A 27,389-nucleotide genomic window follows, 5' to 3' on the forward strand; every position below is an offset into this window, starting at 1 on the left:
TTTCTAGTATAATCCTCAGGTGGCATTTTTGTTTTCTGTTTGTTATGTCAGATGCTGGGACCAACACTGACAATGAGTTAACACCAACATGGGGAGTTTCTGAAGAAAGAGATATGATGATGTCACATGGGCCACAGAAGAATGTTCTTAAGAGAAACAGCTTCCTAGAAACATGTGAACTGGAGAAGCACCAGGAAATCCCCACAGTGAAAAACATTAGAGGAAAGGTTCCAAGAATCCACTATAATAGGAAACCCTTCAGATGTGAGGAATGTGGGAAATGCTTCAGCTATTTTTCTTACTATGTTAGACACCAGAGAATCCACACTGGGGAGAAACCCTTTGAGTGTAATGAGTGTGGAAAAGCCTTTAATGGCAATTCTTCATTAATTCGACATCAGAGAATCCACACTGGAGAGAAACCCTATCAGTGTGAAGAGTGTGGGAGAGCCTTTAATGATAACGCAAATCTGATCAGGCATCAGAGAATCCACAGTGGGGACAGACCCTATCTCTGCAAGGAGTGTGGAAATGGTTTCACCAGTAGTTCTGAGTTTGTTATACACCAGAGGATTCACACTGGGGAGAAACCCTATGAGTGTAATGAGTGTGGAAAAGCTTTTGTTGGTAATTCACCACTGCTGCGACATCAGAAAATCCACACTGGAGAGAAACCTTATGAGTGTAATGAGTGTGGCAAAAGCTTCGGACGGACTTCTCATCTTAGTCAGCATCAGCGTATTCACACAGGGGAAAAGCCTTATTCTTGTAAAATATGTGGGCAAGCCTTCAATTTTCATACAAAACTAAATCGGCACCAGCGCGTCCACAGTGAGGTGAAACCCTTTGACTGTGTAGATTGTGGAAAAACCTTTAGTGCTCAGGATCAATTAAAAAGGCATCTAAGAATCCATATTCAGGAGACTTCCTATGTGTGTGATGAGTGTGGAATAGTCTTTACTAGCAAAAGAAATCTGCTTCAGCATCAAAGAGTCCATACTAGAGAGAAAACCTGTGAATATGTCAAGTATGAAAAAACCTTTAGGACTTCTTCCCAGCTAGATCATATCCACCCTGGAGAGAAGCCAGTGCTGGATGTTGGATGTTTTGGCCTCCCAGAATTTTTTACCCCCTTTTACTGGTAATAGTACACTAAATTTCCTTTTGGATTCCGTCTTCCACTCAGGGGTAGAATTTGTGACACAGCCCCAGCTCAGCTGCAGGTTCCTTCCCTCAAGCTATAGCTGTTGGTTCAGATGTCAGTAGATAACCCAAGATAGTCCAGTTAGAATCCCAGACTTGGCAAGAGTTAATAACCTTGTAAATGGTGAGTGTGGCCCTGGCACAACAACCAGATGGCAGACTGTGGCCTGGCAATCCTTTCGCCTTCCAGCTGTTAACAAACTTTTGACATTCCTACTCATTAAGATCTTAATCACTCATACTCGTTAAGCAGCTGGGCCTCCTAATGGGCAGTTTCACAGTGGCTGAATGGTGTTGGAGAGCCACGTGCACCCATGTGGACTTTGGAAAGCCTGCCAATTATGAATTCCATGGTACTGAATAATCCTCGAACCTCCCAGTACTTCACTGAACAAGAATTTCCTGCCACCCTTAGCATTTGGTGTCTGCTCTTTGTCGTGGAGAGAGGAGACTGGAAAAATGAGCAATGTTTGTTCTTTGGGAGTGGTTGATTAATGTGGCTGGGGGACAGGCATGAATTCTGGGCTACCACCCCCCCAGGAACAAGAGTGAGGTCTGTGTGCCTTCCTAGGGCACATGAGCTATGCAAGGACCTGATGCCCAAGGCAGGAGCCTCGGCATTCTAAGCCATGAGTTTTCAAGGAAGCCTACTGAAGGAGAAACCATTCCCAGTATGGACTTTAAGCTTGTGTCATTTTGGAGTTGCTGGATGCAATGAGAGAAACTGTGCCTGTGAATGGGACCACAAGGCACTCAGCAGGCTGATGGTCGGAGAGGGACCAGGTCACACTACAAGCATGTGAGCCCTTGGACCTGACACCTCTGAACCCAGTTTTCAACTTGTCTCTTGTAAGGATTAATTTCTGTCATTTAAAATATTTATTTTACTTGAGTAAGCATGTCTAGTCCCTTGTAATCAAATAGGTCCTGACACATCAGGATCATTTTTTAAATTTTATTTATTTACTTTTGGCTGCAATTGGGTCTTCATTGTTACATGCAGGCTTTCTTTAGTTGCGGTGAGTGAGGGCTGCTCTTCATTGTGGTGCATGAACTTATTGCAATGGCTTCTCGTTGCGGAGCACAGGCTCTAGGCGTGCGGGCTTCAGTAGTTGTGGCACTCGGGCTTCAGTAGTTGTGGCTTGCAGGCTCTAGAGCGCAGGCTCAGTAGTTGTGGCACATGGGCTTAGTTGCTCCACAGCATGTGGGATCTTCCCAGACCAGGGCTCGAACCCATGTCTCCTGCATTGGCAGGCAGATTCATAACCACTGCGCTACCAGGGAAGCCCACATCAGGATCATTGATTCCTGAGACTCCCTCTGGCATGGTGTCCTCATTGGGCGGGGCATGTCTGGGGAAGATAAAGACACTGGGTGGGGTCAGATTTAAGGGGAGCTGCCAAACAACTCTGTCCCTGTTTCCTCTGTGTCCCAGGAGGGGAAATCCCAGAACACGGAGAGAACTAGCAAGGAGAAAGGGTCAGAGGATGGTTAATTGGTCTGCTTGTATTTTCCATATAAAATGGGGGTGTTTTTCATCTGTTGGAATCATCCAGAACATCTGCCAGGAACTCCTGACAGTCTATATACTTATTGGACTCCTACACTAAAATAATCCATGAAAATCTATCAACTTATTTTACCTGTAACAACTGGCAATTCTTTAAGGGCAAATATCTTCAGACTTCCAACAGAGTCAGTTGCATTTATTGGCAGGCACCTTTTATCAACCTCATTGCTTTTTTGTTTTTAAAAGCCCCTCTTTCTCTTCCCCAGAAATTCTTTTGTTAAGGCAGGAAGGTAGCTAGATGTGAGCAGAGAAAGGGGGGGAGGGCATGGGCCAGATGGCAGGAAACCATGCGTCTTGTAAAAGGCGGGGGTGGGGTGGGGTCCTTGGAACCTCCAAACTGGCAGGAAACCATACATTTTGGGATAAGTGTCCTGGAGGCAAAGAAAGGTAGGAAAAGGCGGGAATCTGGTGTCCAAATGTAACCTTTTGCTCATTATGCTCTCATTACAATAAAATTAGCCTTGCAGATAAGAAGTACCCATCATGCACAGAAGCCATGACACTTCTGATCAAGGCTAAATAAGGACAAAAATTCCTCCTCCCCCGGGGAAGGTGGCGCTGGGGTGAAAATCAGGGAATATGACCCCCAAATCCCTCCCTACCCAATGAACATTACAGCCCATGTAACCGGCTTGCCAAAAAGACTCAGGGCAGCTTACTCACCTGAGCCTGCCCGCTCTCCCCAAGAGCGTACTATAGCTTAAATAAATCCTCACTTTACTTTCTTGACCTCCCTGTCTCATCTCAATTCTGCCTGGGACGAGGCAAGAACCTTTCACTTTCAGGGTTACCTGAATCTGTGTCTCCCAAACAGCAATTCTTAAAGACCCCAAATAAATTCTTTTCCTGTTTGTTGTCTCCTGCATTGTGTTATTTTGTTTTTGGTTGACACACTTAGCAATATATACATAGAGTCATCTTTGTCTTTGCTTGGGCTTGTGGTTCATTTCTTTCTATTGTTAAATTGTATTCCATTGCATATATAGGAGAGGAAAAATAAATTTTCCTCCACCCTTCTTTGTTCTTGGTTCAGATCCCACCCTGTAACGACCTCATAAAAAGCAACTCTAATGCGTTTATATTGTTCCATGTTCGCAGTTTTGAAAAAAAATTAATCAGCCTAAAATAATTCTTATATCAAACAGGCATATTTGGGGTCCATATGCTCTTACCCTTGACATGTAGGTGCCCCAATAATCTTATGCGTTCATCTACAGAAGAACATCCTAATATCTTTAAGCTTTTAGCCATTATGAATAGAACTTGTGTATAATTTTATGGTAGTTTTTGTTTGAACACAGTTTTTCAAAGCAATTGTCTAAATACTAGAGGTCTGATTTTTCTATCCTATGCTAAGACTTTTTTAGTTTTGGAAAAAACTGCCAAACTGTCTTCCAGAGTGATTGTACCTGTACTCCACCAGCAGAGAAGGAAAGTTCCTGTTGTTCTTCCCCCAGTTGATATTGTCATTTTTTGGAGTTAGCAGTTCAAATAGGTGTGCAGTGCTAGCTCATTGTTGTTTTAATTTGTGTTTCCCTAATGGTATATGAAGTTGAGTATATTCTTGTATGCCTGTTTACACTCTGTATATCTTCTTTGGCCAGGAGTCTGTTCCGATCTTTGCCCATTTTTAATGAGGTTTTTTGTTCTAGGGTTCTTGGGAAAATTTGATTATAAATCCTTTATTAGCTATGTGCTTGGCAAATATTTTTCTCTCAATTTGTGGTTTTTCTAATTTTATAAAATCCACATTATTAACTTTTTTCTTGTTGATAGGCTTTTGGTGGTGTATGTTAAGTCATCTCCACACCCAAGGTCATGTAGATTTTTTTTTCCGTTTTCTTCTAGAATTTTTATAGTTTTTTAATTTAAGTTTGTGGACAATTTTGGGTGAGTTTGGGTATAAGTTGTAAAGTTTATGTCTATATTCATTTCATTCCATGTTTTCTAATTAATTACTTGGAGAGTAGTGTCTAGTTTTCCCAATACCATTTTCTCAGGGGACTGTCCTTTCCCTGTTGTATGTTCTTGGCCCTACTGTCATGAATTAACTAACCCACATATGTGGGTTTATTGCTGGGCTCTCTATTCTGTTCCTTTATTCCATGTATCTGTGTTTGTGACAGTTCCACACTGTTTTGGTACCTTAGTTCCGTGATACAGTTTGAAGTCAAAGGGGGAGATGCCTCCAACTGTTTACTTTTTTCTCAGAATCCCTTTGGCCATTCAGGATCCTTTGTGGTTCCATACAAATATTATTATTTCTGGTTTTATGAAAAATGCCATTGGAAATTTAATCAAGATTGCATTGAATCTGTAGATGGCTTTGGGTAGAATGGACATTTTAGTAATAGTAATTCTTCCAATCCATGAGCACAGAATATTTTTCTATTTATTTGTGTCTTCCATTTTTAAAATCAGTGCTTGATAGTTTTCTGAGTACAGGCCTCTCATGTACTTGGTTAATTTATTCCTAGGTATTTTGTTCTTTCTGATGAAGTTATAAACAGGATTTTCGTAATGTCTCTTTCTAGTGGTTCATTATTAGTGCATAGAAACTTAACTGATTTTTGCTGTATTGATTTTATAGTCTGCAACTTCACTAAATTTTATTCCACAGTTTTTTTTTTTTTTGTGGAGTGATGTGGAAAGTTGTAATTCTAAAATCCCACTGTTTCTACTGTATCCCAGGTCATCCAATAACACCAAGACATGGTGGCTCCTAGTGTAATCTTCTTACGGTGTCTCTTAATAACATGTGGACTCCTACAAGGCCAATTAACATCACAGCTTTCGTTGAACTGGATCTGGGTAAGTCTTGGCATTCATGACGAAGTTCGATGTGTTCTGTTTTTCTGGCATGGTATTTTTTTCTAGAATATATATATATTTTTTTTTGTTAGTTTCTGCTTTATAACAAAGTGAATCAGCTATACATATACATATGCTTCCCATATGGTCTTCCCTCTTGCGTCTCCCTCCCTCCCACTCTCCCCATCCCACCCCTCCAGGCTGTCACAAAGCACCGAGCTAATATCCCTGTGCCTTGCGGCTGCTTCCCCCTAGCTATCTACCTTACTACGTTTGTTAGTGTGTATATGTCCATGACTCTCTCTCGCCCTGTCAAAACTCACCCTTCCCCCTCCCCATATCCTCAAGGTCCGTTCTCCAGTAGGTCTGCGCCTCTATTCCTGTCTTATCCCTAGGTTCTTCATGACAATTTTTTTTCCTTAAATTCCATATATATGTGTTAGCATACGGTATTTGTCTTTTTTCTTTCTGACTTACTTCACTCTGTATGACAGACTCTAGGTCTATCCATCTCATTACAAATAGCTCAATTTCATTTCTTTTTAAGGCTGAGTAATATTCCATTGTGTATATGTGCCACATCTTCTTTATCCATTCATCCGATGATGGGCGCTTAGGTTGTTTCCATCTCCGGGCTATTGTAAATAGAGCTGCAATGAACATTTTGGTACATGACTCTTTTTGAATTTTGGTTTTCTCAGGGTATATGCCCAGTTCTGGCATGGTATTGACATGGTTGTTTTGAAAAGTAATTTCTAGTAATTTCACACATACAGAAAATTTTCCACAAAGGTAAAAAGTATTCACATTTGCCACTTCACACAAAATACTCCAGTGTGTTTTACCCAAAACAGGGATACTCTCCCTGAGAACCAGCACATAAGTCCCAAATCAAGAAATTATATGGTACCCACATTATAATTTAATCCACAAGCCCAGTTTAACTTTCACCAGCTGTCCAAATGTTTGAAAGTATCTTTTTCCATTCTGATCCGGTTTTCTTTTTTTTGGAATGATTACTTAGATTTTCCCTTATTTTTATAACCTTGATGGATTTAAGGCACACAAGACAAGTATGTGATCTGGGTGGCCTTTTCTGTATGGCTTTTTTTCAGTACGGATGTTTTCAGTGTTCATCCATGTTGTAACACTTATCAGTACTTAATTCATTTTTCCCCAGTTATTAAAAATACATGACATGACATTTACCATTTAAACATTTTAAGTGTACAGTTCTGTGGCATTAGCTACCTTCATACTGTTGTACAAATAACCTCACCATCCACGTCTAGAACTTTACAATTTTTTCTCAAGTGAAACTCTGTATCCATTCACTTACAGCCCTCAGCCCCTGGAAACCATTCTTTTTGTCTCTGAATTTGACTTCTCTGGACTGACTTACTTCACTCAGCATGGTGACTTCAAGGTTCATCCATGTTGTGGCATGTATGAGAATTACTTTAGTTTTAAAGGCTGAATCATGTCCTCTTGTGTTTATTCGTTCATACCATATTTTGTTTACTCATTCATCTGTTGATGGGTACTTGGGTTTCTGCCACCTTTTGGCTACTGTGAATAATGCTGCTATGAATATGGTTGTACAAATATCTGTTTCAGTTTCTGCTTTCAAATATTTTGAGTATATATACTGAAGTAGAACTGACAGATCATACATTAATTGTCTGTTTAAGTTTTTGAGGAACTACCATATTGTTTTCCAGAGTGGCACTACCATTTTACTTTATTCCTTTATATGGTATAGGATAGTTTATGGATTTACCCATTTTATTTATCCATTCACCCTCTGAAGGACATTTTACTTGTTTCTACGTTTTGGCTATTGTGAACTGCACTGCTATGAATATTTGTGTACAAGTTTCTGTTTGCACACCTGTTTTTATTTTTTAATTTATTTTTTATTGAAGTATAGTTGATTTACAATGTGTTAGTTTCTGCTATACAGCAGTGATTCAGTTATACATATATATATTTTTAAATATTCTTTTCCATTATTGTTTATCATAGGATACTGAATATAGTTCTCTGTGCTATACAGTAGAACCTTGTTTATCCATTCTATACATAATAGCTTACATCTGCTCACCCCAACCTCCCACTCCATCCTCCCCCACCCCCCTCCCCCTTGGCAACCACAACTCTGTTCTCCATGTCTGTCTGTTTCATAAATAGGTTCATTTGGGTCATATTTTAGATTCCACATATAAGTGATATCATATGGTATTTGTCTTTCTGACTTACTTCACTTAGTATGATAATCTCTAGTTGCATCCATGTCGCTGTAAATGGCATTATTTCATTCTTTTTTATGGCTCAGTAGTATTCCATTGTATATATGTATCCCATCTTCTTTATCCATTCATCTGTCGATGGACATTAAGGTGGTTTCCATGTCTTGGCTGTTGTGAATAGTGCTGCTGTGAACATAGGGGTGCATGTATCTTTTTGGATTAGAGTTTTGTCTGGATATATGCCCAGGAATGGGCTTGCTGGATCATATGGTAGTTCTATTTTTAGTTTTCTGAGGAACCTCCATCTGTTCTCCATAGTGGCTGCACCAACTTACATTCCCACCAACAGTGTAGGAGGGTTCCCTTTTCTCCACATCCTCTCCAACATTTTGAATACCTGTTTTCAATTTTTTGCGGTCTATAGGAGTGACGTTGTTGTACCATATGATAATTGTATTTTTATCTTTTATTGGAAATGCCAAACTATTATGCACATAAGCTGCACCATTTTCCATTTCCACAAGCAATGTTGGGTTTCATTTTCTCTACAGTGTTAACATTTGTTAATTTCTGTTTTTTGATTATAACCATTTTAGTATGTGTGAAGGAGTACTGAATTATGGTATTACTTTGCATTTCCAGCACAACTGATGTTTTACACCTTTTCACGTGCTTGTTGATTATTTGCTTTTCTTGTCTGGGGACAGGTCTATTCAAGTCATTTTCCATTTTAAAATTTGTGTTGTCTTTTTGTTGATGTTTTGTAAACGTTCTTGATATATTCTGAAGAACAGATTCTTTTCTGATATAATACAATGTGCAAATATTTTCTTCTTTTCTGCCGGCTGTGTTTTCACTTTTTGGATATCATCTTTTGATGCACAAAAGTTTTTAACATTGAGGAAATATAATCTGCCCGTTATTGCATGGTTATTGTAACCTTCTGCCTTTGCTTTTCTGTAACTATCGATTCCAAATGTAAGATGCCAGCCTGCCACCTCTATCCTACATTGAATTCATTGCTTGCTCCCTTTAGATTACAGATATAGTAGTATTACTATTGTTAGGTATTACCACCATGGGAAAGAACTTACAGAGTCCAGTATTTATGTATAGCACATTTTGCCTTTGCTCTACAGAGTCCATTTATTTCCATAGTTACTTAAGTCAGCACCTTTTGCCCTACCAACAGTGAGTTTTTTCCGTACATTTCTAAATCAGTTAGATTCTTTGTCACATCTGTATTCCATCCTGTGACACTCCCATATCATAAATAAATTTGATTATGATTTACTTGTTGGGTTGTAAAAACCCATGGGTTTAGATTAATGCATAGTGGCAAGTATCCATCAAAGTACCATATAGAACATTTCAAACCCCACACCATAACTTGTTTACCATCTTCTTTTTTTAAAACAAATTAATTTATTTTATTTTTGGGTCTTCATTGCTGTGCGCAGGCTTTCTTTAGTTGCAGTGAGCAGGGGCTACTCTTCATTGCAGTACACGGGTTTCTCATTGCAGTGGCTTCTCTTTTCGCAGAGCACGGGCTCTAGGCGCACAGGCTTCAGTAGTTGTGGCTCACAGGCTCTAGAGCACAGGCTCAGTAGTTGTGGCACACAGGCTTAGTTGCTCTGTGGCATGTGGGATTTTCCTGGACCAGGGCTCGAACCCGTGACCTTTGCATTGGCAGGCGGGTTCTTAACCACTGCGCGACCAGTGGGAAGCCCTACCATCTTTGTTTTGCCTATTCCCGAATGTCATATAAGTGGGGTCATACAGTGTGTACCTCCTCAGACTGGATTTTTTCACTTAGCAGTACTGTATACTTGTAAGATTAATCCATGTTTTTTGCAAAAGTTGATGGTTTATTCCTTTCTATGTCTGAATAGTATTCCATTGCATGTGTATGAGAGGAAAAATAATTTTCCCTCCATCCTCCTAGGTTCTTGGTTAAGAAGTGCCCCCCATAATAAAAGATTACCATCAGAAAAACAAAGAGAAGTTTAATAACATTTGTACTTCCTATATGCATGGGCGATGCCCAGGAAAAATTAGTCCCTGAAATGGCCTAAGTCATCACCTTAAATACCATCTTCACCTAAAACAAAAGAAGGGCTCCCTGGTGGCACAGTGGTTAAGAATCCGACTGCCAATGCAGGGGACACGGGTTTGAGCCCTGGTCCGGGAAAATCCCACATGCTGCAGAACAACTAAGCCCGTGAGCCACAACTACTGAGACTGCGCTCTAGAGCCCGCATGCCACAACTACTGAAGTCCGTGAGCCTAGAGCCCGTGCTCTGCAACAAGAGAAGCCACCACAGTGACGAGCCCGTGCACCACAACAAAGAGTAGCCCCTGCTGGCTGCAACTAGAGAAAGCCTGCGTGCAGCAATGAAGACCCAATGCAGCCAAAAATAAATAAATTAAAATTTAAAAATTAAAAAAAAATTAAAAAAAAGAAAACGCAGATTTAAGTCCCGGCCTTCTCTACTGATAAGTGTTTCGTGAGATTTAGTCATCTGTCTATTCCTGGTACAGAGAGGGAGACAACTTTTTAAATGGAGATTTCCCTTATAAATGTAAATTTCCTTCACAAAAGTGTAATATTGACTTGGTTTTCAGAAATTGTCTTTTTTAAAAACAATCAATCAAGCCAAAATAATCCTTACACCAAACAGGCATATTTTGGGGTAGCAAATTCTGTTCCCCCAACATGGATGTACCCCAGTTTTCTTATATGTTCATCTGTTGAAGGGCATACTGATTTAAGTTTTTAGCCATTCTGAATAGAGATGGTATGCTTAATTGCATCCTCGTTTTTGTTTGGACCTAGTTCTGCAGAGCAGTTGTCTAAATACTGGAGGCAGGATGTTGGCTCTTTAGGTGAGATTTGTTTAGCTTTGGAAAAATCTTCCAAAATGTCTTACAGAGTAGCTGTATATTTATTTTACTGGCAGTGATGTATAGTTCCCATTGTTCCTCACACTCCATCAATTAGTAGTGTCTTTTTTTTTTTTTTTGAGTTCAGCAGTTTTAATAGTTGTGCAGTGCTACCTCATTGTTTTAATTTGTAAGTCCCAAATGATATATGATGTTGAGTATATTTTTGTATGCTTACTTACTATCTACTTTGCCCAGGTCTCCATTCAGATTTTACCCATTTCTAATGGGGTTGTTTGTTCTATAGTTCTTGATATAATGAGTACAAATCCTTTATCAGATAAGTGTTTTGCAAATCTTTTTCTTTCCATTTGTGGCTTATCATGGGATTTGGGGCTCCATTTGAGTCTGAACTTTCAAATTTAGTGGATTCACCTGCCAGCTGAGAGCAGGGCCTCCAGTGGAAGGTAAGTGGCTGAGGCTTGCACTTCCAAACTTGCCAGCAGGTGGAGCCAAGTCTACCTCTCTGACTTTCGAGGAGAGTGCGTGTTCAGCTGGAGGACTTGATTCCATGCAGCTGACCGGGGCTTGGTCTTTTCAGGATTCTCCAGGGCTTTGGCTTCCGGACAATGACTGGCTGAGTCAACATAGACAGGAGGTTGGTCTCCTCCGGACATACTAGTCCATGCAGACAGGAGCCAGTGTCTTCAGGACCTGCTGGGAGGCACCACCGCAGGAGTAAAAGGTAAAGAAAACGTGGGGAGAAGCTTCCTGTATGCAGCTGACTGCTGAAAGGGGGTCTATTTTCAAGAAGCCAGCAGACAATGGGCTTGATGTGGAAACTGTGGATTTCAGGTCATTTTGTGTGTAGACAGTTTCCAGTGTCTTTCTTTGGTGTGTGGTATCTAGTTTCTTTGGCATCAGTTTATTGAGGGGACTTTACCCCAGTGTATGTTCTTGGCAGCTTTGTCATAAATTAAGTGACCACATACATGTGGGTGTATTTCTGGGTTCTCTGTTCTGTTCCTCTGGTACATGTGCCTGTTTTTATGCCAGGTTTTGGTTTTGGTTCCTGTAGCTTCACAGTGTAGTTAGAAATCGGGGTGAGTCGACTCCAGCTGTGTTCTCTTCCTTAGGATTGCTTTGGCTATTTGGGGTCCTTTTTGGTTCCACACAGGATGTATAGAGTTATTTGTTCTGTTTCTGTGAAAAATGCCACTTTAATTATGTTAGAGATTGAATTGAATGTGTACACTGCTTTGGAAGGATGAACGTTTTAAGAATATTCTTCCAGTGCCTGATCACAAATATTTTTGTCTCTCTTCGGTTTATTAGTGTCTTACAGTTTTCATTGTGCAAGTCTTTCACATCATTGGTTAAATCTATACCTAGGTATTTTGTTCTTTTTGATGCAGCTGTAAATGGGGTTGTTTTCTTAATTTTTCTTTCTGATACTTCTTTATTAGTGTATAGAAACTCAAATGATTTTTGTGTATTGCTTTTGTATCATGCAGCTTTACTAAATTCATGTATTACTTGTAACTTTTGGTGGTTTGATGTGGAAAATTGTAATTCAAAAATCCCTTTGTTTCTACCACATCCCAGGTCATCCACAACCCCCAAGACACAGTGACTGCTAATAATATAATCTTCCCATAGCACCTCTTAATAATATATGATTCCTACAAGAGCAGTTAAGCAGCTTAACCATTTTGGGTGAAATGAATCTGGGTAGGGCTTGGCCTCATCATGAAGTTTGATGTCTTATCTATTCTTCTGGCATGGTGTTGACATGTTTTGAAAAGTTATTTACTTTCTACTAACTTCAAACATACAGAAAACTTGCAGTAGCAGTACAATGTAGTCTTTATCTGTAAGTTCAGATTCCCCAGTCATCACTGTTTTACCACATATGCCAATTTCAATGACTGTTTCCATTGTGTTTTCACCCCAAAAAGGGACACTCTCCCAGGAAACACCCCTATAACCCCCATATGAGAAATCATTACAGTTTTCACCTTCTAATCCAATCCACTGGCTCCACTTCCACTTCCATCACCTGCCCCAAAGCACAAAAATGTCTTTTTCCATTCTGACCCAGTTTTCTTTTTCTGGAAGCAATCTTGAGACTTCCCCTCATTTTCACAGCCTTGATGGATTTAAAGCACACAAGATGAGTATGATCTGGGTGGCCTTTTCTGCATAGCTTCTTTCTCTTAGGATGTTTTCAATGTTCATACATGTTGTAACTTGTATCAGTACTTCATTCACATTTTCCATTGTGATTAAATATCGAACATAACACTTACCACTTAAACCATTTAAAATATATAGTTCTATGACATTCACATTTACATTATTGTACAAATATCCTCACTATCCATCACCTGTACTTGTTTTATTCCACTGCATCCATTAACCACTAACTCCCTTCAACCCTTGTCAACCACATTCTACTTTCTGTCTCTGAATTTCACCTCTCTGGATACCTCACAGAAGTGGGATCATATAGTATTCGTCCTTTTGTGACTGGGTTATTTCACTTAGCATAATGACTTTAAGACTCATACATGTTGTAGCATGTGTCTGAATTTCCTTAGTTTTTAAGGCTGAAAATGTACCTTTGTATATATTATCACATTTTGCTTATCAATTCATCTATCCACGGACACGGGTTGCTTGTGCCTTTTGGCCAGTGTAATGCTGCTGTGAATATGGGTGTACAAATATCTGTTTCACTCCCTCTTTTCAAACCTCTTGGGTAGTGTTGTATGAAAGGAGAGAAGGTTAGCACTCCCCTTGACAAGGATGGAAGAGACCTTCGGGTCTAACAACACGCATACGGTTAAGGCATTGCCACTTACTTCGTGGCCTCTAACCACTGTTTTTAATGGATAAAGAAGATGTGGCACATATACACAATGGTATATTACTCAGCCTTAAAAAGAAATGAAATTGAGCTATTTGTAATGAGATGGATAGACCTAGAGTCTGTCATACAGAGTGAAGTAAGTCAGAAAGAAAAAGACAAATACCGTATGCTAACACATATATATGGAATTTAAGGGAAAAAAATGTCATGAAGAACCTAGGGGTAAGATAGGAATAAAGACGCAGACCTACTGGAGAACGGACTTGAGGATATGGGGAGGGGGAAGGGTGAGTTTTGACAGGGCGAGAGAGTCATGGACATATACACACTAACAAACGTAGTAAGGTAGATAGCTGGGGGGAAGCAGCCGCAAGGCACAGGGATATTAGCTCGGTGCTTTGTGACAGCCTGGAAGTGTGGGATGGGGAGAGTGGGAGGGAGGGAGACGCAAGAGGGAAGACATATGGGAACATATGTATATGTATAGCTGATTCACTTTGTTATAAAGCAGAAACTAACACACCATTGTAAAGCAATTATACCCCAATAAAGATGTTTAAAAAAAAAAAAAAAAAACCTCTTGGGTATATATCCTGAAGTGGAAGTGATGAATCATACTTTGTTTTTGACGAACTGCCATACTGTTTTTCCACAGCAGATGGCACCATTTTGCTATATTTCTATGTATGGCAGAATAATATGGAACTTTTTATAGATCTACCCTCTTTTGCTTATCCATTCATCCACTGATGGATATTTGAATTTTTTCTACCATTGGGCCAATGTAAGCAATGCTGCTATGAATATTCACGTACAAGTTTTTGTTTGAACTCCTGTTTTCAATTCTTTGTGGCATATATCTAGGCATTGAGTTCTTGAACCAGACTCTAATTGTATTTTACCTTTTTGGAGGAAATGCCAAACTATACATTTCCACAAGCAATGTGTAAGGGTTCCAATTTCTCTACATTGTTGCCAGCATTTTTGTTTGTTCTTGATTATAATCATTTATTATATGTGAATAGATGTCACTTTGTGGTTTTAATTTGCATGTCTATCATAACATTAAAGAAATATACCTAAGAGGGTTTTATTAGACTCTCAAACCTCAGGACACTGCTTAGTAGACATAGCTGTTGTATAACCAAAAACTATTCATTCTCTTTAAACAAATTTTAAAAACCATTAAGCACAAAAACGATCCACCAAAATTCATTAGAATATCACAACCACTCAATTAACCCAGTTAACCCAAGCCCGCCATAAATTTGTGGTTTTGAAGAAAGACCTACAAAACTACCAAAATAGTACTTAAAACAAATACAACGTGTGTCATCATTATTCTTAAATGCAATGTAATCGTGGCCAATGATCTGAAAAATCATCATTGTATTTTAGCTATAGAAACACTAATGACCAACATTTTAAAATCCCACCCATTAATCAGAATTGTTAATAATGCATATAATGATCTACCAGCCCCATCAAATAGCTCATGATGAAAATTTCATCCCTGATTTATATTTAATTTTACAAATCTTGACAGGGTTATTTTTTGAATTTTTTGGCTCCGTTGGGTCTTCGTTGCTGTGCGTGGGCTTTCTCTAGTTGTGGTGAGCAGGGGCTACCCTTCCTTGCGGTGCACAGGCTTCTCATTGCAGTGGCTTCTCTTGTTGCAGAGCACAGGCTCTAGGGCGCACAGGCTTCAGTAATTGTGGCACACGGGCTCAGTAGTTGTGGCTTGCAGGCTCTAGAGCGCAGGCTCAGTAGTTGTGGTGCACAGACTTAGTTGCTCCACATGTGGGATCTTCCCAGACCAGGGCTTGAACCTGTGTCTCCTGCATTGGCAGGCGGATTCTTAACCACTGCACCACCAGGGAAGCCCAACAGGGTTATTCTTAACAATACATCAATACATCAGATACAGTAACTGCCTTCTCATCTATAACTCATATCTACCGAAACAAACTATGGATGAATTATCTGGTATGTATATGCAGACGGACCTTTCCTATTCTTATTCTTTGTTTGCTTATTTATCCATGTAGGGCGAGCCCTGTGTTATGGATCTTACACCTTCCTAGAAATATGAAACAAACAACGGAATCATCCTACTATTTAAGGTAATAGTCCAGCATCCTTTTGAAGAGCATCAGTCATGACAAGTCCCCTTTCAGTAATTCCTTACATTGGCATTAACCTAGTCAAATGACTCTTAGGAGGATTCTCAGTTGATAAAGCCACCCTTCCCCTATTCTTCACGTTCCACTTTGTCCTCCTATTCATTATTGCAGCTTTAGCAGTTCTTCACCTATTATTCCTTCATGAAACAGGCTCTAATAATCCAACAGGGATCTCATCCTATATGGACAAAATCCCATTTTATCCATACTACACAATTAAGGATATCTTGGGTGCCTTGTTCCTATTTGTAATCTTACTAATACTAGTACTAGTCTCACCTGACCTTCTAGGTAGAGACAGTTATACTCCACCTAACCTCCTCAGCACTCTCCCTCACGTCAAACGAGAATAATACTTATTTTCATATGCAATTCTGTGATCTATTCACAACAAATAGGAAGTGTACTAGTATTAACCATCTCATTCCTAATTTGATTGATTGTCCCAGTACTTCATACAGTGAAACAATGAAGTATAACATTATGACCTCTTAGCCAACGTTTATTCTGGGTACTTGTAGGGGACCTATTAACAGTAACATGAATTGGAAGACAAACCATTGATCACCCATTTATTATCATCGGACAAACAGCATCTATTCTATACTTTCTCATAATTATAGTCCTTATACCACTAACAAGCATTATTGAAAATAACCTCCTAAAATGAAGAGTCTTTGTAGTATATTTATTACTTTGTTCTTCTAAACCAGAAAAGGAAAACATTTTTCCCTAAGACTCGAGGAAGAAGCTCCAGCCCCACCATCAACACCCGAAGCTGAAATTCCACTTCAACGATTCCCTGAACAACTTGCTTATGGGACATTAACACTGTCTTTAAGTACTGTGTAAGTATTTAAAAGTGACATCTTGAAAACTAACATTACTGTGTACTTTGTGCATTTTGTGCCCTTCCACATATGTAAGTATATATATGTTCTTATGCATAATACATGATATGTAATCATAAATTAATTATCCCATGTGTATAAGCAAGTACATCAGCCTATTGGTATTACATACACATTAAACAGTTCAACTCACATTAGATTCCAGGGGTAATTGAAGTGATATGATACAGGACATATGTTTATTAATCATACATATCACATAAAGTCAAATCATTTCCAGTCATCATGTTTATCATAACCGATAACCAGAGCTTAATAATCAAGCCACAATCAACCCATCCACAAATATGCCTCTCTCCTCGTTCTAGGCCAATGAACCATGAGGATTTCTATAAATGAACTGTATCTGGCATCTGGCTCTTATTACTTCAGGACCATCTCACCTAAAATTGCCTACTCTTTCCCCTTCAATAATATACCTCGATGGACTAATGGCTAATCAGCCATGTTCACACATAACTGGTTTCATGCTTTTGGTATTTTTAAATTGGGGGGCACGCTGTGACTCAGCTTTGGCCATCAGAGGTCTTAACACAGCCGAAATACTTGTAGCTGAGCTTGAATTGAGTATTATTTTCCAACATCATCTACCATAATATGTTATTGCACCAATGGTCACAGGATATAGAGCAGTTACACACATACCACACAGGCACACTCATATCTGGTAAACAGCTTGCTTAATCAAGCCCCTACCCCACTAATTCTCATACTTTATATACCATTATCACCCTGCCAAACCCCCAAAACAAGTCGAAGCATGCAAGATTCAACTAACTCACCTAACAAACATACTGCTGTCACTTCACCAGCCCAAAGTAAGTGTAACTCCAAACTTGCCTCTTAACTGTACCATTGAATCATGTACATATATAAGGCTTATACAGACAGCCATCCCCCTCGATCTGTCATTTACCTCAAACAAAATTAAAATTACATTTTAATAATCTCCACAAGAAAAAAATTATTTCAATATTTTAACATTGTCAATTAATTACATAAATATGATACATACAAAATCCTACTCAACCTACTGATGAAACTTAATAATTAAAGTGAGGCACTGTAAATACCTAGTTGAGTTTACTAACTCCATAAACCCATAGATTTGGTCCTACCCTTTCTATTAATTTCAAATAAAATTACACAAAGTATCTGCATCACAGTGAGAACATCCTTTAAATCAAAAAAGATTAAAAGGAGCAGGCACCAAGCACACTAAAAAGTAGCTCAAAACAACTTACTTAACTATGCCCTTATGGGAAATGGCAGTGATAAAAATTAAGCCCCAAACAAAAGTTTTTGAGTAAGTTATATTAACTAATTAGGGTTGATAAATTTCGTGTCAGCCACCTTGGTCATAAGATTAACCCATGTTAATAGAAATCCAGTAAAAAGCGTGTTAAAGATTACCCCAAAATAAAATGAAGTCCTAGCTAAGCTGTAAAAAGCCATAGCTAAAACAAAAATAAACTATGAAAGTGACTTTCACATTTCTGATTACATGACAGCTAAGATCTAAACTGGGATTAGATATCCCACTATGCTTAGCCATAAATTCAAATAATTATAACAATAAAATGATTTGCCAGAATACTACCAGCATCAACCTAAAAGTCAAAAGCCTTGGCAGTGATTCATACTCCTCTAGAGGAACCTATTCTGTAACTGATAAGCTCTGATAAACCTCACCAGCCCTAAGTATTGTCATCCTCAGGAAACTTTGGTAAACGATAGTAAGCAAAATTATGAGACATCAAAACGTTAGATCAAATTGTAACCTCTGGGAGGGGAAGAAATGAGCTATATTTTGTACTTCAGGAACATAAAATATATAAAATTCTGTAACACACACACACACACACACACACACACTCTGACTCCCCCCTCAAAGTGATAACTTCATATCCCAGTAATAAGTTCCAAACATACAAGAGGAGATAAGTGAGCATACTGGAAAGTATGCTTGGATGAATCAAAGTGTAGCTTAAAGAAAAGTACCTGGTTTACACCCAGGAGATTTCATACTGCATGAACACTTTGTACTGAAACTAGCCCAAACTTCCCACCGAATTCAACCACCATAAGTGAATTAAACATTCATTCAACATCTAAAGTATAGGAGACAGAAATTTAAATCTGGTGTTATAAAGTATGCTAAGGGAATGATGAAAGAAGTACTCAAAATACCAAAAAGCAAAGCTTACCTCTTATCTCTTGCATAATGATTTAACTAGAAAACTTTAACATAGAGAACTTAAGTTAGATAACCTGAAAGCAGATGAGCTACTTATGAACAGTTTACAAGATCAAACTCACCTGTATGGCAAAATAGAAGATTTTCGGGTAAAGGTGACAAGCCTAACAAGCCTGATGATAGCTGGTTGTCTAGAAAAGAATTTTAGTTCAACTTTAAATATTACTTAAGAAACATAACTTTTATTATAACTTTAAATGTTATTCGAAAAAGGTACAGCTTTTAGTATCAGGATACACAGTTCCCCAGAGAGTAAGCATAAACAATACTTGGCTTAAAAGCAGCCACCAACTGCAAAAGTGTTCAAGGTCGACCACACATTCATCTTAAATACCAATAGTAAATAAACCAGCCCTAATTTAATACTGGACTAATCTATTAATAGAAGCAATACTGTCAGTATGAGTAACAAGTAGTACTGCTCCTTGCATATGCTTATATCAGAACATTAACCTACTGAGAGTTAACAGTAAAATAAACCTAGACCAATACCTAGTTATTTATTAAAACAATTGTTAAACCCAACACAGGCATGCATTTAAGGAAAGATTTTAAAAAGTAAAAGGAACTCAGCAATCACAAACCCTGCTCCTTTATAAAAAAAACATTACCTCTGGCACTTCTAGTATTAGAGGCACTGCCTGCCCAGTGACATCTGTTTAATGGTCATGGTATCCTGAGTGTGGAAAGGCAGCATAGTCATTTTTTCCTAAGTAAGGACCTGTATAACTGATCACACGAGAGTATTACTGTCTCTTTTAATCAGTGAAATTGACCTTCCTGTGAAGAGGCAGGAATAATATGAGAAGACCCTATGGAGGTTTAATTAATTAATCCAAAAAAATAATAACTGTACTTTAAGGAAAAACATAGCCTTTTTTTTAACATGTGTATACTGCAGTTTTATTTCAATTGCACAAACGAAGTTCATGTGTAGGAAATATAAATGAAACAGGACAGTAAAAATAGCAGAGAACCAAAAACTCTAAAAAGGACGTATATCTAAAGCACAAGAATTAGTGTTTAGTGTTTCATCTTCAGTTTTGTTTGACACTTAATGCTTGCAAATTTTGAAACAAACTTTGAGATCATAATGACTCTTCTGAAGAGATTTCAGTACAAGCACTAAGATTGGACATTCAGTTAGTTTGCAACTGAGTTGTTAGCTGTTTACATAGTGTATAGTACAGTCTTCTCACAGGTCAGATCACCTTCCTGTAATTAGAAAGGATCCCCTAAACTGCACTCAGCTTAAGACATCCAATGTACAAAGGCATGAAAACCATCATAATAATGTGGGTCCAAGTAACAGGTTTGATAAGGAAAATAAGCTTCTGTTTCCCATTTTAATTACTGAAATCTCTAACAATGACAAAACTGTCACAGGACAGTAACTGTATACAGTAATTCGATAAAACTTCTTGGAAAGAACACATTTAGCAATCTGAGATAATGCAGAATGACAGGAAATAAAACGTGATTCAACACTGGTTCTTTCTCTCATTTTTACACAGATATCATGTTACTATTAGACCAAGGCACAAAACGTTTAGTGCATAAACCAGTTTCTTTTTTAAGATCTAGCATTCTTATTGTAGTCTTTTATCTTACTTTGGACCACTTGTACCCAATACTCTATCCTACTATAGACTGTTTAACTTAATCAACAAAATCCAAAGTGATTTCTGACTAGATTTATGGGGGACATAAACATTTATATCATCGGGACTTCCTGGGTGGTCCAGTGGTAAAGAATGCACCTTACAATACAGGGGACGCGGGTTCAATCCCTAGTTTGGGAACTAAGATCGCACATGCCATAAGGCAACTAAGCTCACGCGCCCCAACTACTGAGCTCACGCGCCTCAACTAGGGCCTGTGTGCCGCAAACTACAGAGCCCACGCACCCTGGAACCTCCCACCACAACTAGAGAGAAGCCTGCGCGCCACAATGAAAGATCCTGCATGCTGCAACTAAGACCTGATGCAGCCAAAAATAAAAATAAATAAATAAATCTTTAATTAAAAAAATTCATATCAAAGTGTTTGCATAACCAAAAGTACAATAATAAAGATGAAAATGCCTATTTCTTTTAGAAAGCAGTACTTCATAAGCTTGCTGCATCTTTAATGTCTTTACTATTGGATGATAATAGTTGGTAGAAAAAAAGAAATGTATACTTGAATTATGATAGCTTATCCATCACAAATTAATCTAAAAATGAAGTTTCTACAGAAACAGGAACTATCTTAACAAGGAAAAAAAATTCCTTCAAACCTCTTTGAAGTGGTAATGGCTGCAAACCTGCAGCATTTAGAAAACTATGCTATCAACAAGATCTGTCTTATGAATTTAGATTAAGAAATCTAGAAAGCAGATGAAAGTGGATTATTTCTTCAAAATTTTAGTACAACTACTGATAACCAAAGATTTCAAAGCAAATATGGCACATAACAACTCAAGCATAAATCAAGATGGAGCCTGGAGAAATTTTGATTTCCTGAATTTTCAAAAAATTCTGTCATTGCAACATACAGGATTTCTCCCCTATTTTAATCTTAGAAGTCTCAAAGAAAAGGGAGTGGATAACATACACACGAGTGCCCACACAAACACGCACGTGCACACACACGTGCACACGGTGGTAAGTAGAGTATCTAGTTCCTTCTTCCCACCACCTAAGTCTATTAAAAGAAAATTATGCAGGACCCCTCGTTTTCCCTTTAATGATTTCTGTGACATTGACCGCTGCCATCATTGTTACTTCTTTAGTATTTCAACCTAACAAAAATTCAAAAGCAGCTTTGTAGTCAGGAACGTGCACCTGAACACCTGTAAAACTGCAGGGCCCCTAGGTAATAACAGCTGCCAAATTCAGGGATCAAACTTTTGAGTTCCACAGTAAGATATAATGCATGTGAAGCTCAGAATCATGTTTCAGACCACTGAACTTACTGAAGTTAAAATACAAATAGCCAGAGACATGATGTAGAAGATTAAGTACTTGGTTCTGTTAACACATTTATCAAAGTCACAAAATAGTCCTCATTATTATTCATGCAGATAATTGAGAAAAAAGATAGTACGGAAGTTAACTTTAAATAAAACATTATTCCTTCCCTTCCTCCCACTCCCCTCTACTCTACAAAATGTTTTCCCTGGGACTAGGCCTTGAAAAGGCCACTACATATTAGTTTGACATGCATTACTGTCTGCAATTTACAAAACTGATTTTGTGGAGGTTGTAATTACATTACAAAAACGTCTGCAGGCATTAATCTAAACAAGGTCGAAAACCTACGGTGAATCTACAATATATTGTTTTACATTTGACCACTGGTTGGTTTGTGTTACGTAGAAGTCATAGATTTGGTAAAGCACTGTAACGATTCAGGAAGGCATCTAAATCTTCAAATTCTGGATGAATTTTATGTTTGAATCTACAAAATTGCATGAAGGCTAACTCGAGAGACCTCCTATCATTCTAAAACTCCTCACTCTGGACAAATCATTTCTAGGACTCTTTCTTATAAATATCACCCTTTGAAAGCGAATACAATTCCTTTGGTTCCACACTTTATGATCTTAACTACATAGGGCTGATCTCAGTTATTCATGGAATATTAAATATGATAGGAAGACAAACCTGAGAGAAGCGTTTACAATACAATAGCATAACTTGCTAAATTCTTCATCAGCATTCTCTGAAAAAAACTTCTCAAGCCTTTCTCCTTTTTATTTTAGCAATGGATTGTGGAAAATGTGCAGTTTTCTCTTGACATGAAAATATTTCATTGCGGTCATCCTGCCTGATGGGTTTAGTATTTTCTGCAAAACTGATACAGGAACTCCTATGCAACTCTCTTCCATCCTGTTGTAAAGGTCAGAAAAAAGCAACAAACTGGGAGGGAAATGGCTTATCGCCAGAGTAGTAATGTCTGAAGGCTTTCAAACTATGTTGGTTTTTCCCTCCTTCTATTTCCATTTTCTTCTTACAGCTCAGAAAATGTAGAGGTTTGTTGTTATTAACAGTTGCTGTTTGTAGGGTTTTTTTTTTTTCACTCCAGATTGAAGTCCTATCTCTCCTTAGTTTGTTTCTCTACGCCGTGTTTGACTTGCTCAGTTCCTGCCTGATTGCATCAATGAGCTCTTCTTTTAGCTTAGTTAATTCTTTTCTCATTTCATCTAGAATGTCCTGCTTTAGCCTGTCATAGTCCAGTCCCTCTGTCTGGACTCCGTTGGCACTGGGCTCTGACGAGGGCGCAGATTTTGGTCTGGAAATAACAGGTGACTTGCTGCCATTCATTGTATTTGTTCTTTCCCAAGGTTTTCTTGTCGGTTCAGGTGTACTTGTTGAAGAGGCCTGAGAAGTTACAGACTCTGAATTTTCATGTTTGTCCTGTTTTTGTTCTTTTTGTATTGATCCCTTTTCAGCAATTCTCCTCCTCCTGGCCAGCAGGGCACTCACTTCTTCCATTAAACCACTACCCCTAAAGGAAGGGGTCCATTTCCACGACCCGTATCTGTTTTAGATGACGCTGAATTCACACCAATGGTAGTCCCTCCGCTTGGAAAGGAGGCATCCTCCATGCACAACAGTTTCCTAAGTTTTGCTCTAATAATTGCAGCTGCAAGTCCAGTTGAAGGGCGATTGTCTTCAGACAGGGATCCCGAAAAGAATCCAGATGCAGGGAGGGGAGAAGCAGGTGGTGGAGGAGGAGTGGGTATATGATTAAGAGGAGGTGGAGGAGGCAGAGGCGGGGGCCCTGAGGCTGGAAATGGAGGAGGCAGAAGAGTCCTGGGGAAGGAGGGAGCCCGGCTGATGCCTGGGCAGGACCTGGTGGGAGTGGAGGAGGGGGTGGGGGTGCAGGTGGTCCCAAGACAATGTCCTGCTGGGCTGGAGTCTCGGCCGGCGGAGAGGCTGCCTGCAAGTCTGGCTCAGAAGCAGAGGAGTCGTCTCCACAGAGGCAGGGGCAGCAGCATTTGCCATTCTTGGCTCTCGCTCCCATTCCAGCTGCTCCCTTTCTAGCTGCTCCCGCGGCTCTCGTTCTGGTCTTTCCCAGGCCCATCTCTCCAGCCCCTCCAGCTCTTGTCTTTCCCTCTCCAGCCTTTCCCTTTCTAACCTCTCCCTCTCCAATCTCTCCCTCTAGCCTGTCCCACTTCAGCTCCTTTTGTTGCTGTTCTTGTAGCTGCCTTCTTTGAATTTCCAATTCTTCTTGTGATGGGCCATTGTGAACTTGGGCAGGTAGCTGTGAATTTTGTCTAGGCAACGTTTGCCCTGTTTCCTGTGAATTCAGCAATTCTAAGGCATGCATCATGGCACTTGCGAAGACACTGGCATCTTCTTTGCTGCCAAAGTTGAGACCGTACACCTGTCTAGTGTCGTGTCCCCCCATTGGTGGGACGTCTGTGTTGCTTGATGGTACTTCAGCCCTTTAGGAGTGGCACAATTTACCACGACCTGATGGTCCTGAATCTTCCTGCCCACCACTCAATGTGTTGTTCCATGTATGACGATATATATGAACTGTGCTGAACCCAGCTGAACCACCAGCTGGTACCCACTTTTTATTGGCTGATCATTGTAATCCATCACAATAGCTCTTGCCTGACAGATACACTTAAAATAATAAGTGAACAGAGTATCATGCCATTCCGTTCTGGTCTGCAGAGTCGCTGCTAAAAAGTCAGCCGATAACCTTACAGGAGTTCCCTTGTGTTATTTGTTGCTTTTCCCTTGCTGCTTTTAATATTTTCTCTTTAATTGTTGTCATCCTGATCACAGTGCAGCGTGGTGTATTCCTCTGTGGGTTTATCCTGTATGGAACTCTCCGTGCTTCCTGGACTTGGGCGATTGTTTCCTTTCCCATGTTAGGGAACTTTTCAGCTATTATCTCTTCAAATATTTTCTCAGGCCCTTTCTCTCTCTCTTCTCCTTCTGGGACCCCTATAATGTGAATGTTAGTGTGCTTTATGTTGTTCCGGAGCTCTCCTGAACTGTCCTCATTTCTCTTCATTCTTTTTTCTGCTCCACAGTAGTGACTTCCCCTACTCTGTCTTCCAGCTCACTGATCCATTCTGCTTCATTTACTCTACTGTTGATTCCTTCTAGTGTGTTTTTCATTTCAGTTATTGTACTGTTCAACTGTTAGGTTGTTCTTTATATTTTCTGACTCTTTGTTAAAAAACACTTGTAACTTATCTGTGCGTCCATTTTTCTCCCAAGTTCTTGGATCACCTTTATGATCATTACTCTGAACTCTTTCTCAGGTAGATTGCTTACCTCCACAATCACTTAGTTCTTCTGGGGTTTTATCTTGGTCCTTCATCTGAAACACATTCCTCTGCCACCTCATTTTGGGTTAATTACCTTTCTCGACTTTGGAGGAGTAGCTCTCTGTAGGAGACGTCCTGTGTGTCCCAGCAGTGCACTCCTCTCTCGTCACCCAAGGGCCAGGGGCCCCAGGGTAATGTCCGGCCTGCGTTTGAGACAACAGGCTGCGGGATCGTAGTTTTCTTCCTTCTGGTTTCTGCCCCCCATGGGTGAGGCTGGTCTAGAAGCTTGGGTAGGCTTCCTGGCGGGAAGGGCAGATGCCTGCCCACTGGTGGGTGGAGCTGGGTCCTGGCCCTCTGGGGGGCAGGGCTAGGGGCATGTCTAGAGGCGGCTGTGGGATCAGGAAGTCTCTAGGCAGCCCGTCTGCTAATGGGTGGGGCTGTGTTCCCACCCGGTTGGTTGTTTGGCCTGAGGCGTCTGGCACTGAAGCCTGTGGGCTGTTGGGTGGGGCTGGGTCTTGTTGCTAATGATGTCTGCCTCGACGAGACTTCATACAGATGAACAATCCCCTTCTGCCACCAGCTTCTATGACCCCAGCATGAGCCACAGCCACCCCCCACCTGCCCAGGAGACCCTCCAAGACCAGCAGGTAGGTCTCGCCCAGGCTCCTATGAGGTTACTGCTTTTGCCCTTGGTCCCGGTGCACGCGATTTTGTGCAATACCTTCAGGAGTTAAGTCTCTATGTCCCCCACTCCTGTGGAGCTCTGCATTAAGTTAAGCCCTGCTGGTCTTCAAATCCAGATGCTCTGAGGGGCTCTTCTTCCCAACACCAGACCCCCAGGCTGGGAAGCCTGATGGGGGCCTCAGAACTCTCACTCCTGTGGGAAAGCCTCTGCAGTGTAATTATTCTCCAGTGTGTGGGTCACCCACGGGCGGGGGTGGAGGGATGGGGGGATTTGATTATATTGCGAGTATGCCCCTCCTGCCATCTCATTGTGGTCTCTTCTTTATGCCTTTAGATGTAGAAGATGTTTTTTGGTAGGTAGGTTCCAGTCTTTTTTTGTAATCAATGGTTGTTCAGCAGTCAGTTGTGATATTGCTGTGTTCATGAGAAGGAGGTAAGCTCAAGGTCAAGGTCCTTCCACTCTGCCATCTTGAAAGTCTCCAACATAGATTTTTTGTTTTTTTTTTTTGCAGTATGCAGGCCTCTCACTGTTGTGGCCTCTCCCGTTGCGGAGCACAGGCTCCAGGCGCACAGGCTCAGCGGCCATGGCCCACGGGCCCAGCCGCTCCGCGCCATGTGGGATCTTCCCAGACCGGGGCACGAAGCCGCGTCCCCCGCATTGGCAGGCGGACTCTCAACAACTGCACCACCAGGGAAGCCCCAACATAGCTTTTAATGTTTTAACAATTTTGGTTGGGGTAACCTTGGAGAATAAAACATCAGAATGATTAAGATTTAGACCAGCTAGTCAAAATGCTTTATCATTAATGATCCAAAATATTGATAAGTGGAATGAGTTACCCTAGGGTAGCAGCACAATTGTAGAGTTCATACTGACGATAAGGTTTATGGCCTTGATGCTGGATCAGTATATCCCAATAGTGTAACTGCTATTAACGGTCTGTTCAGTGATTAGTAAAGTCCTGTTTGATCTGAGTTCAGACTGGAGTAATCCCAGTAGGTTTCTATTCTATATTTCTTGCAGTATGAAAGAACAAGAGAAATAAGGCCTACTTTACAAAATGTCTTCAAACTAATTGATGATATAATCTCAATTCAATTAATTTATACATACCCCACTATAGAACAGGGTTTGTTAGGGTGGTAGAGCCCAGTAATTGTGTAAAACTAAAACCTTTATCCGCAGAGGTTCAAGTCCTTTTCCTACGGAAATATTTATAATCTGCATTCTTTCACTAATTCTACTTTTACTAGCTGCAGCATTCCTCACATTAATGGAACGGAAATTCCTAGGCTATATACAAATCCAGAAAGGGCCACACATCGTCAGCCCTTATGGATTATTATAACCCATTGCTGATACAGTCAGATTATTTATTAAAGAAACAGTATGACCATCAATCTCATCAATTTCTGTATTATCGCACCAAGTCTAGCCTCAAGCCTGGCTCTCACAAGATGGATTCCTCTCCCCCTACCCTTTCCACTA

General features: G+C 39.9%; 1 protein-coding gene, 1 long non-coding RNA gene, 1 other non-coding gene and 1 pseudogene across 5 annotated transcripts in view; 2 read left to right on the forward strand and 2 right to left on the reverse strand.

Moving 5' to 3' along the window:
- The window catches only part of ZNF19 (zinc finger protein 19), a 41,175-nt gene extending 22,857 nt beyond the window's left edge, over window positions 1-18,318 (forward strand). Inside the window, exons 7-10 of one of the 3 annotated variants that reach the window (XM_032612371.1) lie at window positions 52-2,052; window positions 5,465-5,584; window positions 15,637-15,711; window positions 16,485-18,318. In XM_032612371.1, coding sequence (XP_032468262.1) covers window positions 52-1,145 — 1,094 coding nt within the window. In that variant the 3' untranslated portion in view covers window positions 1,146-2,052; window positions 5,465-5,584; window positions 15,637-15,711; window positions 16,485-18,318. Of the gene's footprint in view, window positions 1-51; window positions 2,053-5,464; window positions 5,585-11,317; window positions 11,333-12,321; window positions 12,344-15,636; window positions 15,712-16,484 lie in introns of those variants that run through there. The other 2 variants (XM_032612372.1, XM_032612373.1) reach the window with 2 other exon arrangements.
- Window positions 2,409-27,389, reverse strand: part of LOC116743650 — a 50,887-nt gene continuing 25,906 nt past the window's right edge. Inside the window, exons 5-6 of the long non-coding RNA XR_004346830.1 lie at window positions 19,002-19,070; window positions 2,409-2,555 (exon numbers count right to left, since the gene is read on the reverse strand). This is a non-coding gene — a long non-coding RNA (uncharacterized LOC116743650). The remainder of the gene's footprint in view (window positions 2,556-19,001; window positions 19,071-27,389) is intronic.
- LOC116744843 lies at window positions 13,481-13,606 on the forward strand. The gene has a single exon (XR_004347173.1). It is a non-coding gene; the product is annotated as a U6atac minor spliceosomal RNA (small nuclear RNA).
- LOC116743649 lies at window positions 19,100-26,402 on the reverse strand (annotated as a pseudogene).

This window comes from Phocoena sinus, chromosome 19 (assembly GCF_008692025.1).
Source record: "Phocoena sinus isolate mPhoSin1 chromosome 19, mPhoSin1.pri, whole genome shotgun sequence".
NCBI lineage: Eukaryota > Metazoa > Chordata > Mammalia > Artiodactyla > Phocoenidae > Phocoena > Phocoena sinus.